The sequence below is a fragment of the Nyctibius grandis genome, chromosome 2, assembly GCF_013368605.1.
Source record: "Nyctibius grandis isolate bNycGra1 chromosome 2, bNycGra1.pri, whole genome shotgun sequence".
NCBI classification, from domain to species: domain Eukaryota; kingdom Metazoa; phylum Chordata; class Aves; order Nyctibiiformes; family Nyctibiidae; genus Nyctibius; species Nyctibius grandis.
Window position 1 is genome coordinate 109196248 of NC_090659.1, and position 15466 is coordinate 109211713.

At 45.4% G+C, this 15466-nt stretch overlaps 1 protein-coding gene across 3 annotated transcripts in view; it reads left to right on the plus strand.

The window, feature by feature from the left end:
* SLC35F2 (solute carrier family 35 member F2) overlaps positions 1 to 15466 on the plus strand; it is a 47108-nt gene that overhangs the window by 22069 nt on the left and 9573 nt on the right. For 2 of the 3 annotated variants that reach the window (XM_068423157.1, XM_068423166.1), the window contains exon 8: positions 45 to 1392. The exons of the other annotated variant lie outside the window; for it this stretch is intronic. In XM_068423157.1, the coding sequence (XP_068279258.1) occupies positions 45 to 263 (219 nt within the window). In that variant the 3' untranslated portion in view covers positions 264 to 1392. Of the gene's footprint in view, positions 1 to 44; positions 1393 to 15466 lie in introns of those variants that run through there. 3 annotated transcript variants of the gene reach the window in all.

Consider the following 15466-nt stretch of genomic DNA (forward strand, 5'->3'; position numbering starts at 1 on the left):
TACATCAAACAAGACTTAATGCGTCTCTTTCTTGCCTCTGTCAGTTTTCAGGTCTTTATATCCTGTCCTTCGTAATCATCATGGTAGGCTGCATCTTGTATTGTGCCACTCCAACTCGGACGGCAGAACCCACCACCTTGCCACAGCCCAGCAGCACCGGCTTGGACAACGCTGCACTAAAGCTCGAGGAGAATGACAGTGAAACTCCAGCCATAACTGTACAGTTCACAAGAGGAGAAACGGTGGTGGTCAGCACTGATTAAAGAAATGGCAGCATTTCTAAACAGCTTTTTTTTTTTTTTACTGCCAAATTTCCCTCAAATATTAATCCGGAGAATTGTTCTACTGCCAAGGCCTATGTCATGCTGCACTGATTTTAATGCACTGGATAGACTTTTAAGGCCAGATCCTCTATCAGTGAAACTGTATTGATTTACCCTGGTAGAAAATCTGGCCCTTAGAAGAAGAGAGAGTAGTATTTATGTGGAGTCTCTGGGAAGCGAGAGACTTATTTTTAAACGCTTAATTAACTTAACAGCAAATGCTTGGAGGAAAAACTAAGCCAAAGCATGCTCTCAGGTCACTAACTGGAGCAAATATGTTTTATATTGCATTAGGGACCCAAATCTGCAAGATGCTATCTGGGGGCTTCATGGTTTCCACACCTCAGTGCCGGGTACCCTCAAATAGCATCTTGCAAAAGCCACTCGGCTTCTCACAGGATCTAGTTCTGCAAGCCGTGTTACATACATACACCTTCCATGTGCTGATGGACTTCATTCCTCCATGGGAGGATTTGCTTCTTACATTCCACCCAAATGTTCATCTCTTCGTATTGCTGCACTCCCTGATGCAGCTGGGGGTGCTGTAAGTATTTTATTTTGAATTTTTCTAGTAAGGGAAGTTTGCTTTATAATCCCTTCTTTTTCTCTCTCAGTGGCCTGTCGTTTGCTGCATTCCCACTAGGTGGAGGAGACGAAGTCAGGCCCTTGCTCTGTTCAGTAAGAACTGAAGGATTTTTTTTCTGGATGAGACAGCAAAAGGGTTTGAAGTGAAGTTTACTTCTCAGTGAATTTCTCCCTGAAATGGGGATACATTTCTGCAGAAAGATTTGAATAAAATTGGCATTTCTTAAAAAAAATTGAAGCATCTTAGCCAATCCTCATTGCAACAATAATGACATAATCTCCAAAAGGTTAAGTGCTTTCAGTAGATTCATTGGCAGTTTTCCTCCTACTCTTCATATTTACAGTAAATGATTAAAAAATATGAAGCTGCAGTTTTAACATCAATAAAACCATACTGGGATTTTATTTTATTTTATTTTTTTGTACAAGCCTTTATAGCTCAGGTGTATGAAGTAATAAAAGAATAAAGTTTTCAGCAGCTGAAGAGTTGGCTCTTTGTTTGGGTTTTTTAATCTAGAATTTCTTTAGTGCTCAAAATTATATTAATTGATTTTACTGACCAAATTATTATTTTAATGGCTGAGCTTTGCCATAAGAAGTAAATGTGAAATTTTCTGAAGATATTGGTGATGAGGGGTCACAGACTGGTTTTGTGTACTTCTGGTGTAATTTATTCAAGCAAAATAATTCTTTTACCTGATTTAATTTAGCGATAGCAAAACAAACGTTCAGCAGATAATACAGCAATGAACATTGCCTTTTCACTGAGTAGCTCATGCACGGAAGAGTGAAGAGGTGCTGATGATTTATGAAAAGCATTGGGGCCCAGTTATCTTTTGCTTTACCACTGGAGTAAGATTCAGGTCACAGATTAAGACACCCAAACTGGTGCATCTATAGATATCTATACATCTAAAGTTGAACAAGCAGCTGGAGACCAGGTGGGATAAGGAAGTCTGATGGCAGTAGATACCTAAGAGGCCATCTGGATGAAGTTGTAGTTTTTCATACCAAATCTTAGTTGCCTACAACCTGGAGCTAAGTCCCACCCACTGTTACCTGTGTGTTTAGTTAACTATGTGCAGTAATGAAGCAAACAGTAAGCAAACCTATAGGTCTATAGGTGAACGTTCCAGAACCCTGGATGTATTGGTGCATGATGGGATTCAGGTCCTAAATGTAGCTAGTTAGTATTTTGTTCAAAAAAGTTGCTGAGGTCCTGTCTAAAGTGCCTGTCTGTGGGTCGTGATTCAGTTGCCTCAGTGTCAACTGAGACAACCTATGGAGTCTGCGGCATCTCTAGGGGCTGGCAGATAGGACCCAGGATCTAGAGGAGACCCGTGACCTGGAGCAGATTGTGGAGCCCAGCTGAGATGCCCCATGATCTCTGAAATGGCACTGCAGCCTATGGTTGAGACACTCAGCACTTCCCTAATGACCACATGGCGCCATATGTATGTGGTTACTTTAGGTGCTTAACCTCTACACAGCTAAAATTGGATGAGATGAATCCCAGATGAAGCTGGTGGCCCAACCTGCAGCATGTTCTTTCTGTGGTCACGGGGTGGCATTTCAGCATCTCTGTGGTGTTAGCTAAAACAGCTGTGTGCGTCCAGTGGTTGAGAGAGCGCTTTGGTGTGCCTGCACGTCCCATATGCAGTGCGGCATTAAAAATCGGTCTCATTTTATGCACCTCAGGAAAAATAGGGCCCTTTGCACAGGGCCCATGGCAACTGTGAATCACTATGCAAAGAAGAGAAAGCACGAGACAGCAGCTGGAGTTACAATAGAAGCGTGATGTAAAGTGTGGTCAATCAAAGGCTGGCATCAGCGGGTGAAAGCATTACATTGGGAAATGGAAAAAGTAAAGATAAGTTAGCTCCCAAGTTCACAGCATCCCTTCTGGTAGTTCAAAGCAGGGAGAGGTTTTTCCTTTGTGCCAAAGCAAGGAATCAAAGCCCACCAGCTTGCTAATGTTGCAGTAGCTCCACTGGAGGATGATGCTTGGCTGGTGTCCCATAGTGCTGGCATGAACAGGAGGGGACATGGCAGCTGCCCCAGGGAACAGCCCTGGAGGTTTTCCATTAGCACCAAGTAGCACAGGTTCTTACAGCATGTTTGGGGTGGAGCAAGTGGGGTCAGGCATCCACAACGGTGAGGATCTGGAGCAAGCTGTGCCCAGACAAGGGAAGAGGTGACAGCCCAAAAGGCATTTGGAAGTGGCAGAAAAATGCCAAAGGCAGGGACCCAAGTCAGCAAGTGACTGAAAGAAACAGCTAAAAAGAGAGGCCATCCTGTGGCTTCTACCCCTTTTACAGGCAAGAGGTGGGCCACATGTTGAGGTGGTTTTGAGGAGAAGCTGCTGATGGGAGGAGGAAGCTTTGGGGAAATCCTGTTTATTGATGAAGAAGTCACCGAGTCCTGTTGTTCTGAAAATGGTGGATTCTTTGCTTCCCGTCAGGACCCCTCCAGCTGACATGCTCCCCCCACTGTGGGGCCGTGCCTCCCCTGCCTATACCTGCTCTCCCCTGGACCTGAGCAGCGCTCCTGGCCATCTGGAGTGGAGCCTGCCCCTGCCCGGCGCGCAGGGAGGACGTTAGGGCTGGGTCTGCAGCTATCTTCAGAGAGGACTTGCCTAACCCAAGAGCATTTTTTAGTGAGATTTCCACCTGAGAGGTGGAAATCACATTTGCCTATTTGGGATGTTTTTGACCCCAACTTGCTGGTGTTTTTCTCGTTGCTGAGTTGTGGTGGGGTTGCTTCAGTCATTTCAAATGGGCGATGTGTTAAATGGTAGAGCACGTATGGGAGAACATCAGGAGAACTTAGGAGCTTTTCTGTGCCAAAAAATAAAAGCGCACCTGGTTCAAATGTTAATCTACAATAATGCTTTGATTGGGCAATACTCTTGCTAAATTAGATAACCGCTAGCTGTTGTGTGTTTGTCTGGGGCAGAAAATGCTACGACTGTCCTGACGTGAGGAATGGCAGTTATCCCACCTTACAAACCTGAATTAAATCAAGGATTAGATCTTGATTACATGTTAAGAAATAGTGTATCCTTGACAATGTCTTCTGAGAATTTGTAGATATATTATTTAGGGGTTACATTTTGGGGGGGATTGTGGAAGGAAGTTGATCACGCCTCAGACCTCTTTGCTGTAGGTGATTATTGCATGAACAGTTCACTAAAGGTTTTGTGCTTCTGAAACCCATCAGCTTCAACAGGCTGTGTTTGAAGGCTATTAACTCCATTGCAGCAGAATCAAGAGGGAAGCACCTACATTTAATTATTGAAGTCTAGATGCCACTATATTTGTAGTGCAATCACAAAAATGTTTTAATTAGGTGCTTATTCCATACTGTCACTATGACAGGACAAAGGTCATTCTTGTGGCAAGGTAGTATGTTATATTTCTAAACACCGTATTATATCCTGGTTTGTATTCATTTTAATTTTAATTTGGATACTCAGTCCCCTCCATGTAGAATGCTCCCTTTGAGGGGGGATGGTATTTTATTCTCTATAATTAGTGGTATAATCAGTGGTAACATAATGTAGGTTTTATCTGAAAGTAAATAGAAGCATGTATTGACTCAGACTTTGGCTGGTCTTCAAAATGCAGGACCATCTTGTGACATGCTATGAGTGCACAGGCATCTTTTCAATATATAGACCACTAAAATAAAAATGGTGTAAAATGCGTGCAATATTGCAAACATATCCCATTAGCTATGGATTTGTTCTTCTAAGGCTTTTAAAATACGACTGTAATAGTAGCTTGTAATCTTATTCAAACGCACTGGGCCGGGCAGGACTTCTGAGCTGCAAGGAGAGGGGAGCAGTGCGGGGCAGAGTGCCAGCTCAGATTCCCCATCACTTACCCTGGGACAGCTCAGTGATTTGGCTGGCTTATCTTCTGAACTGAAAACTTAAAAACTCTGTTTCACAGACACAGGATGTGATTTAACTTCATACAAAAGATTTTCATGCCACATTGTCAGTAACTAACGTTAGGATTTGTGTTAATGTCACCAAGAAGCTCTGGAAGGTCTTCTAAGCTTTCAGCGAGGAGAAACTTGGTGTTTTTTGTCAATCCTTCTGTCAATGACCCCTTGCCCTTGCCATCCCCATGATGCAAGGCTCTTGTTTCTCTCCTTGTGACCCCACTGGATGCAGGGGGCTCCTCCAGCAGCCCGGGAGGGTGGCCAGCCACACGCTGATGGTTGTGCATGCCTGGTGTCCTACCCTTCCTCACCCTGAATTCCTACTTCCATCCCTGTGGTGTGGCTACCTGGGCAAAGCGGAGGCAAAGCTGACTTGCAGAAGGGCTCTGCATCACAAACTGGCACCGCGGTGCCGTCCAGGCTCTGACAGAGGTACTTGAAGCCTGGCCTTGCAAAGTCCTAAGCATGGGGTGCTGGTTCCCCGAACCTGCTCTGCTTGGGATGGGGGCCAGGTACACCACCCCTACTCGCTGTCTGTCCCATGGATCGGAAGGAAGTAGGTGCAGATTCTTTAAGAAAGATGCATTGCTTCAGAGCACAAGTGAGACATGTATTGGTCCTGGGGAAACAAATGTTCCATTAATGAGTTACATATGCCAGATCATCTGGTACCTCTGAGAGAAGGTGCACATATGAGTCTAACATGTATCTTTTTAACATTGGAATAAGCTGGAGAAAAAAATCCATCTGTCACTTGCATTAAACCCAAGTATCCAAATAAAAATGTGTGACATCCAGCCTCCCTCCAAGGTTTGATTGCAAGACATCAAAAATTATCTGGGATCAGAATGTCATGATGTGTTGGAAAAAATTAAAATCAGTGTGACAGTAATTGAGTCGTGACATTATCTGTGCTAGAGTTTGAGAGAGAGGATGAGCTTTTGGACATCAGCTATTTTGAGACTTTTGACCTTTCCTAAGTCACACGTACTCAGTTCTGTATGATGTGATGTCTGGGACAAGCATATCAGTTCTTGTCAGCACCATTCTCTCACACTTGACGTATTGTGGGATATTTCATTGCGTTATACGTATCTATCTTGTAAATATATATTTCAATCAATTTAGGAAGTTTGACAGAAGCTGCACAAGCTGCATGATCAATTATGAACAATTTTGAGCAAGAAGACAGAGATTCCTAAAAATACAAAGTGAAGGATCCTGGGACTGTCTTGGTCTTCCACCAAAACTCAAGTGTTAAGCAATTTAAGTATTAGACTTGATGAGAATCTGATGAGCTGTGATGTTACAGCATTTAATTTTTAACTTGGGGCTACACTTAAATCTATGCTCATCAGACAAACAGCATCCGAGGTGTTGTGAGTCTCGCCCTCTGAGCTCTCTCTTTGCAGTGCTTGGAGGGAGCAATTTAGCTCTCTCTTGGAGATGACATTTGTTTATTGAGATTTCTTGGTTTGGGTGCCTAGTTTTAGGTGGAACCAAGACAAGTCTAGAGACCCCAACCAAGCGCAATGCCCCATTCTTATGGGCATTGGGGTCTGTCGTAAGGGGCTATCCAAGCTGGAAGTTTTATGTGAGAGACGAAAGAGGCACAGAGAGATTTGCTTTGCAGCTATGGGAAGCCCATGGCTGGTTCAAAAAGATTTGTGTGCAGTGGTATCCAAAGTGTGCATCCTTCTCTCCTCTCCAGGAACAATTTAATTTTTCTTTTGTATAAGAACATTCAAGACTGAAAGTTATAGATTTTATAGAAAAGAGCCATAAGGAAAAATCTCATTTCTTGTACAACACAGGTCAACACATTGTATCCAATTGCTCAAAAGTGAACGTGTAGGTTTTAGTGAAGTTGCAGCATCTCTTTAAAATCTTGATATTAAATTCCCAAAGCAATATCAAATGCACCTCTTCTGGAAGCAGGAGAATTGAATTTTTTCATGAGCTGGCTCTTGGATATATAGAGAGTGAAGAGAGAAAGTTACAGTTCTCAGAGCTCACTGAGAGTATGCAGCCTCCAAGAGCAGGTTCCCATGCCCTTCGAGACTGATGTATTTTTGTTAAGCTACCAGCTGGGAACAGTTGTGATATTTTCATCTGAAATGTATGGCCTGGGGTCAGTATCACCAAACTCAAGCCCATGACATCACCCTATTCAAAATAAACTTTATTTCACTATCTTATCTCCAGCCAGTTTCTCCAGCTGTCGATACCAGGAGTAGAACTTGTGCAGCAAGGCAGAAAGATCACTGGGACTACAGGTGAAAGGTGTGTTTTGTGCTCATAAATCACAGTGTCAGAGTGTCTGGAATACTCCAAAAGGACAGACAATGTATACTGAAACTACATTACAGACAACTTCCAAAGAAGGCATTAAAGAAGATGGCTAAAAAAATTATAAATACATATTTTTGTTGCACAAAATGAAATTTTTCATGTTTATTTAAGAATGTTAAGATGTTTTTATAGAAATACCAAAATTTATTATCTACTGATGGCTGGAAACAGTGCAGTATCTCCAGAAGTACAGGTCACTGAAAGTTTACGTAAACAGCAGCTAGTGACAGCAGTTGCAATTCCTTAGCAATAGTCTTGATGCTACAGCAGTCCAGGGCAATGTTTCTGCTCTGCAGCACCACCTATTGACACCGTCTCTAATTATTTTAATTAGGACACAACAATATAACTGAGTAAGTGCATGACAAAGGGAGTGGTTGGAAATAGGGTAAATGTGGCAGGATGAGGACAGCACAAGAGTATGGCTGCTTGCTAGCAGTCCAGAAAAGACTGGTGTTAAAGAAAATTGGCAGAGTCCGGGTCTCTAGGTTTGCTGATTCTTTATTGAAGCAACTCAGAGTTGGACCACCACCGCAGTGAATGGTACCTGATTCAAATTCGCTATCAGTTTATAGAGAAACTAATAAGTAGTTACATCACAAACTTCTCAAGAGCTTCTGTTAAAAATCCACTAACTATTTCAATTCCTCTTTCTTCCTTCGTCAAGAGTCCACAAAAGTCCATTCTTTTCCATTGGTTAGCTGATCTTTATGTTCTGGTTCCACTCTGGCTCCGCTCGACACCTCATCCTTAATGTTCTTGCTGTAATCAGCATCCTGTCTTGATCCGGGTTGGCCAGAGTCTGGTTTCCACTGCCAGCGTCTCCTAAGTATTAACCTAAAATAGCTAAAGTCTATTTAGAACTTTATTTCTATTAATGCTTATTTCTAAGTATCCTGTATTTCTTTTAAAGTAAAGAAAAGGTTAACCATACATCCTTTTACTAAAGGCATCAGAAAGTAATACTTCTAGGCCTACTCCTGCTTAGCTACTCATTAAGCTTTGATTGATGATTTGTTCAGTCATAGGTCAGGATTACACAAGGAGCTTTGAGAACAATTTTCACGGATTGTGAAAGCCCAGCTGTGTTTATCAGATAGACTTATATTTATTATTCTATTCTTAATTCTTTTTCATCTCTATTGATTCTTATCTGCTTAATTAACGAGAACTTCTATAACAATTTATGTGAAAATTTCTACAACAACTGGGTTTGCTTTAACTCGTTTTTATTTAAATAAGTATTATTTGATAAACCAGATAGCTCATATGTACACAGATCTTTGTAACAAAGTGGAGAATTTTTTAGGTTTTAGCCTCAAACTATTGAGCGAATAAAACACCCCCCCTTGAAAAATTAACTGACACCATGACAGAAGTGCGAACTGACTGAAGAAACTTGCTCAGGGTGGAAAGATGCGCCCAACCTCAAACTAGCCACCACTTCATGTTCTGATGGTAATATCTGTGTGTGCATATTTGTGCCCTTGAAAAATCAGTGAGTTCTTAGAACCCCATGCAGGTACAGGATGCTACTGGTGTTCTTGCTTTGCTGTATTCTTTGCAGGAGAGCTCCTTCAAATCAGTTGCGAGGAGATTGCGATGCTCCTTGAAGCTCAAAACTCTTTGTAATTTGTCTCCCTCTACCATTAGTGTAAGCGGCTGTTGGATTTCCCTGAAGAAATTACTTTCATTTAATAAAGTTTATACATTGCATGTGTTAAAAAAAGAAATCCTGCTGGGTAATCCTCTCTCTTGTAACATCTGTAAATTAATTTGTTTCTTGAGAGCAAGAATGATTTATAACTCACAACAAAGCTAAAGTAGCATGACTAAATTAAGAGGAGCATTCAGGCAGCTGGAATGCAATTAGAGAATAACTGCACACGCCACGTTAATGCGATATTAAGGTTATGAATTTAGTCAAACAGGAATCAGCGTGCACAAAGATATGGTTTCTTCCTTCCTACACTGTTTGTCTCATCATGCTAACAAGAGAGATGTCTGCATTAGCTAGGTGCAATCTGAGGACTACCTATAGATTTCACGTGTGCAGACGGGAGATGCCATCTTATCTCTGCATTGCACCAGCATGAGGATGGTGACACATGCTGTGCTCTGTCAGAGAGATTTTGCTCTTATTCTGCTTGTTTTCCTTAGTCCAAGGGAGGCGTTGGGCAGGAAGCATGTAGTTGCTGTTTGCACAGAAACACGGGGAGCCAGGGCAGGGTACTGGGCACCTCTTGCCCATCCCTGACCCTTGCAGGAGCTGCCATGGGGCTTCCCCTGGGGCAGCACGGAGGCCCCGTGGGAGCCTGGCCCTCGGCTGGGATGTGCTGTGGTTGCGGTCATTTTCTCAGGATCTTGGTTTCCTGCCAAAGGTGGGTGTCCCTTGGTTTGCAAAGAGCATCCACCATGGCAATGGGCTGTCACAGGCTCTCCAGCAGCATCGTTCCGTGCTCGTGAGCGCAGGGTGAAGGTACAGGGCCCCAGATCATCTTACCTGCAGTGAAACCTGGGTCCAGCCTCACTTTCTGGGGCCTGCTTTGAAATACACACGTGATGAGTTTTCCTGGAAGGGGCTTGCAGCAGCGGGTGAGGAACATGCAGCAGGATTTGGAGCCACCTCAGCCCTCTGTCCTGGTGGGGACCTCGTACAGGCACAAGGTGCAGAGTTGCTATGTAAAGCTGGCAGACTGGCTTCTGTCTGGGAGGCTCAGGATGCAAAATGCTGTATGAGATATGTTCTTGCAGAGCCAGGTCACTGGCACAACCTTATGGCATCCGTAACAGTAAATAATGAGGCTGTTTTCTGGTCCCTGAGCCAAGGGCACAGTGGGACAGATGGAGGCTACAGGTTCAACCACAGCTGAGGTCTTGCTTCTGCAAAGAGGAAGGCATTCCCAGCTTCACCGCAACAAATATGTAGAGGGCTCTAAGAAACACCAGAACAACACTAAATTTAACCTCTGCCTTGTATTTGTGTTTTTTTTTTTCCTTCTGTTTTGCTTGCTGTGAATATATTTCTCTGCTTTTCTTGCCCAAATAATGTAAAAATCAGCTTCTTTGGCAGGTTGGTCTAGCAGAAAGGAGAAGGGAACAGGAACAAAAGGAACCTTCCACTGAGGTCGAGCTTCCTCACGCACAGACTTGCAGTAACTGTTTTTCTGAGAAACTGTGAAACATCATGTAATTTGGCTGGTGCTCAAGCTTTGGTCTCCCGGAGCGGTGCGGAGGGGAGCTCTGCTCAAGCGGAGCCTTCCTATGGCGGGATGCTGCGGGGGCAGCAGTATGTCCCTGGGCGTTCACCAAAGCCTGAGGAAAGCAGCTGTCTGAAGGAGAATTGCAGCAGTTGGAGGAGACGCTGCATTGGGTGAGCCCTTTGGCCATTTTGGCGCAGCAGATGACATCCATGGCCACACTGCACCGGGCTGGCTGTGCCTACAGCTGGCGGCTGCGTCCCCTTTGCATAGTACTCATCCCTTGTCTTTCCTGGGCACTGTGTAAATCCTTGGTGGCTCTAAGTTGTTAGTTATTGTTTTGGGGTTTTCTTCAGTTGCAGAGTCTGAAAAGGTATGAAGGGTGAGTCACAGTCCACCAGCAGAAGGGTTTTATCTCGTGAAATTGAGGATGCATGACATGGGGGTCTGTCTGATGGGTGAAGTCCCCCAGGAGGGTGCTGGGAAGCAGCAGAGGGCAGCAGGAGCCCAACCTGGTGCAGCCTTGTCCGCGCTGCCCACCTGGAGTGGCCCTTGCCAGGAACCACGGGCTGGTTTGGTTTTAGTGCAGGCTGACTGATTCACTCCCAAGAGATGATCTGGGAGGGAAATGACCTTTTAGCAACCTGGATGATTGGGATAGCAGGATCCAGGAGTCAGTGAGGAAGCTAAAATATTCAAGACCCATTGACTGGCCCAGTGTGCAGGTGGTGTGACACAGCTCACGGCCCCACAGCTATGCTTCCTTCCTTAAAGCTGGGGCCTCATGGATCTGCCTTCCAGGACGAGCTGCTGGTCAGTGCTGGTCTTCCCTGAGTTTGTCTGGGAAGTCCAGCCAGCACAGGCCATGATTTGCCAACCTTTATTTTATTTTCTGAGTTTCATCCAGTGAAAGCTGTGGCAGAAGTTAGCTGTGCCATTGGGTGGCTCAGGCGACGTCAGTGGGGGAAGACCCAGCAACTCTTCCATGTCCCCAGGTTTGGATGTGCAACATGATCCTGTTGTGACACCGTTTTAGGAGACCAAGCAGGGGTAAATGTACCAGGCCCACCTCACCCACGCTCCAGGTTCCTTTTATAATGTCCTTTGCTCCCCTCTGCTGTGTGTTTTCTGCAACAAATCGTTTGGGTGCCAGGAATCTGCACGTACTTCATCCAGGAACAACCAGTAATGAGCGTTAGTGCAAACTTCATTAATGCCGGTGTGACGACAGTCTCTTAAATGTCAAGCCCATGCGCATGCCTGTGCCCTGCTTTCTTTCAGCGAGGTCTATTTTCGTTTTAAGGCATTCGACACTGTCTCCCACAGCATCCTCCTAGACACACTGGCTGCCCGGGGCTTGGATGGGTGGACTCTTCAATGGGTTAAAAACTGGCTGGATGGCCGAGCCCAGAGAGTGGTGGTGAATGGGGCAAAGTCCAACTGGCAGCCGGTCACTAGCGGTGTTCCCCAGGGCTCAGGTCTGGGGCCGGTGCTGTTCAATATCTTTATAGATGATCTAGACATAGGGATTGAGTGCACCCTCAGCAAATTTGCAGATGACACCAAGCTGGGTGGGAGTGTCGATCTGCTGGAGGGTAGGAAGGCCCTACAGAGGCATCTGGACAGGTTAGATAGATGGGCCGAGACCAACGGCATGAGGTTCAACAAGAACAAGTGCTGGGTCTTACACTTCGGCCACAACAACCCCATGCAGCGCTACAGGCTGGGGGAAGAGTGGTTAGAAAGCGGCCCGGTGGAAAGAGACCTGGGGGTGCTGATCGACAGCTGGCTAAACATGAGCCAGCAGTGTGCCCAGGTGGCCAAGGAGGCCAATGGCATCCTGGCCTCTATTAGGAATAGTGTAGCCAGCCGGTCTAGGGAAGTGATCGTCCCTCTGTACTGGGCACTGGTGAGGCCGCACCTTGAGTACTGTGTCCAGTTCTGGGCCCCGCACTTCAAGAAAGATGTTGAGGTGTTGGAGCGAGTCCAGAGGAGGGCGACCAAGCTGGTGAAGGGTCTGGAGGGTCTGACCTACGAGGAACGGCTGAGGGAGCTGGGGTTGTTTAGCTTGGAGAAGAGGAGGCTCAGAGGTGACCTTATTGCAGTCTACAACTACCTGAAGGGAGGTTGTAGTGAAGTGGGAGTTGGCCTCTTCTCCCGGGCAACTAGCGATAGGACAAGAGGACACAGCCTCAAGCTTCGCCAGGGGAGGTTCAGGTTGGACATTAGGAAGAATTTCTTCTCAGAAAGGGTTATTAGACATTGGAATGGGCTGCCCAGGGAGGTGGTGGAGTCACCATCTCTGGATGTGTTTAAGAAAAGACTGGACATGGCACTTAGTGCCATGGTCTAGTTGACAGGGTGGTGTCAGGGCAACGGTTGGACTCGATGATCCCAGAGGTCTCTTCCAACCTGATTGATTCTGTGATTCTGTGATTCTGTGATTCTGTTAGAGGGTGGCCCATGAATCTACAGAGCACACACTCTTCATCCATTAATGCTGCTCTGCAAAGTCAGTACTGTCCACTGCGATGGGCTGCAGTGTTTGGGATAAGGAAGAGACAAGTCACCCAGAGGAGCGCGCAAGTCACTTCAAAGGCTCCAGTGAGCTACTATGACTATTGCTAATGAAACATAAAATGCTACATCAAACACCCTTCTGGGTTTTCTGTTGGTGTTTTCGAAACTCCTTGTCATTTCTAAGTAGCTGTTGTCTCTCCCATCTACAGTCCCTTCACAGATGTTTTAACCGCTTTTGAATGACTGCTGGGAAAAAAGACACTGCATCGAGGGAAGGGAATGATTTATCCAAGCGTGAAGGACATTTCAAAAGACAAATGTCCCAACCCAGGCAGTTAACCTTAAGACTCCAACAAGAGGATTATGGTCTACTGAGAGCTCGCAGCTTTTTTTGTAGAGAAAAGGACCTTTCATCTCAGTATTGAATGAGGAGAACTGGAGAACCACTACCCTTTCTTTCTGTGAAAGAGTGCAACTGTCTTTTAGTAGTGTTATCAGGCTGCTGGCAGAACTCAGTCAGGTTTGTAACAAGCTGAATTAAGATTGTTTTAAAGAAGACCTGCACTTTGCTTTTTAATTTGCTGGTAGTGCTATGAAGTTTTCCACGGGGACTGTCTCAATTTGCCCCAGGTCATTTGGCTGCCTTTCAGTTAGCAGAAGGGATGGATCAGAGAAATTTCATTAAAATGATCCAATATTCAGTTTTGATTACAATTTGGGGGTGCTGTGTGTTGAGGTACTCATTGCTGGGTCAACCTTTAGCCTCAAGGAAGAGCTCCTCTGAAGATTGTGCCCCACATCCTCCAGACAAAGCTGATGGATTCGTGTCCCTGAGGTACTGACCATGTACTAAAACCAAGACTGGTCATGGCCTTAAATGTCAGTGCAGAACAGGTGCTGACCTGTGACCAAATTCTTTATGCTCTTCCCTTAGAAAAGAGAAGAGAGAGTAGATGACAGCTGCCAGTCTGATTTCTCCCAGTAAGGAACTGTCCTGTGGATGCTTTTGCTGGATGAATTTTGGTCACATTCCTGGTTTGACTGATGAATATTGGCTAAGTAATGGCTAATATTGACTAAAATGAACTGGTATGCATTGGTCTCCCCTTTCTGTGATTAACCATAGCAAGGTTAGTCCTGCCTGACTATAGACATGTCCCTCTGCGGTGGCTCCTGAGAGCATGGTCTGGCAGGTGGGATGCAGACCTGAGTGGTCCTATGGGCCCCAGGAACAAGGCTCATGGGCACAGTGCCCACCTCCAGCCCCACTGCCCTTCCCCTCTGCTGCTGAAGGCCACACAGACAAGGGTTGTTTGCAAGCACGCTGTGGTGTGATGGGGCAATTGGGAGTCACCCAAGCACGAGCTACAGCAGCCAGCCCTGGGGATGTGCCCTGCGCAGGCAGGCCTGAGGCTTGCTGACATCCCGGCACAGACATGGTGCTGTAGAACACCTGACCATCCTGTTGCTGAGATGTAACCCTGCCTGCATCAGGGATGCAAAGCTGATTAAAAACCCTCTTTGTTATGAAAGACACACATTCCTGTGCATGCTCTGAGGCTTGCAATGAGAGCCCCACTGCCAGAAAAGCCTTGCAGCTGCATTTGCGCAAGCTCAGGTGGTTCCAGCTCTTCCCAGCCCGTGGCAGCCTTCGATCCAGCACAGCATCAAGATGCAGCAAAGTTGTGTCCTTCTGGGACGTCTTCCCATCCAATTAAGCTTCTGTGAGCTGTGATCTCTATCTCAGTAGTAAGTTGATCCTCTGGCAGGGTATTTAGTCAGAAATTAATACCTGTGGGAGCAAGATGTTGTGAATACATACAGGGTTAAGTTTTTATTCTAATAACCTAGTTAATAATTTTGCTTTTTCAAGCAAAGAGGGAAAGTAGTGTGAATTCCAGCGCTTTGATCAGGCGGTGATGCTTTGATGCTTAGTTGCTAAGATAAGAATTTAGACCAGCAGTGTTATACAAAAACAATTTGAAAGTACTTTGGTAGTTTTGAAAGTGCCCTTTTTGGAATATGGACCAGGCACTCAGAAAAAGATCTGTGCCCCAACATGACACCACCAAGGGTTGGTGGTGTATGAGGTGGGGAGGAAGCTATGCACGTCCTTCTTTGTAGAGGTAAATGGGTTGAGCTACGAAGCACTTAAGACTGATTATTCTGCTTAGGCTCTGTTGTGAGTGGAGGCTGCTGGGAATCTCAGTGATGCAGGCAGGACCGTGATTCAGGGCAGGCTGCAAGGAGAACACCTCCTCTGATGCCACTGCTCCTTGCTATGCTCTTCCTACCCGGCTGAGGCAGAACATGCCCCAGAAAACTGCATTTCTGCTCCAAGGTCTAGCAACATATCAGTTTTATCTGCTTATTCTTTTCATTCGTAGTCCCTGAAAATGTATGTGGACTTTATCTACTTAGTACAGAGCTTCACCATCTGCCAGTGACACTCAATATTCTCTTTTCATTTTGAAATGGCCTAATTGGCTCGAGGTCATGTTGCAATGACAGGTCTGCAGGCAAACTTTGCTTTGGGTG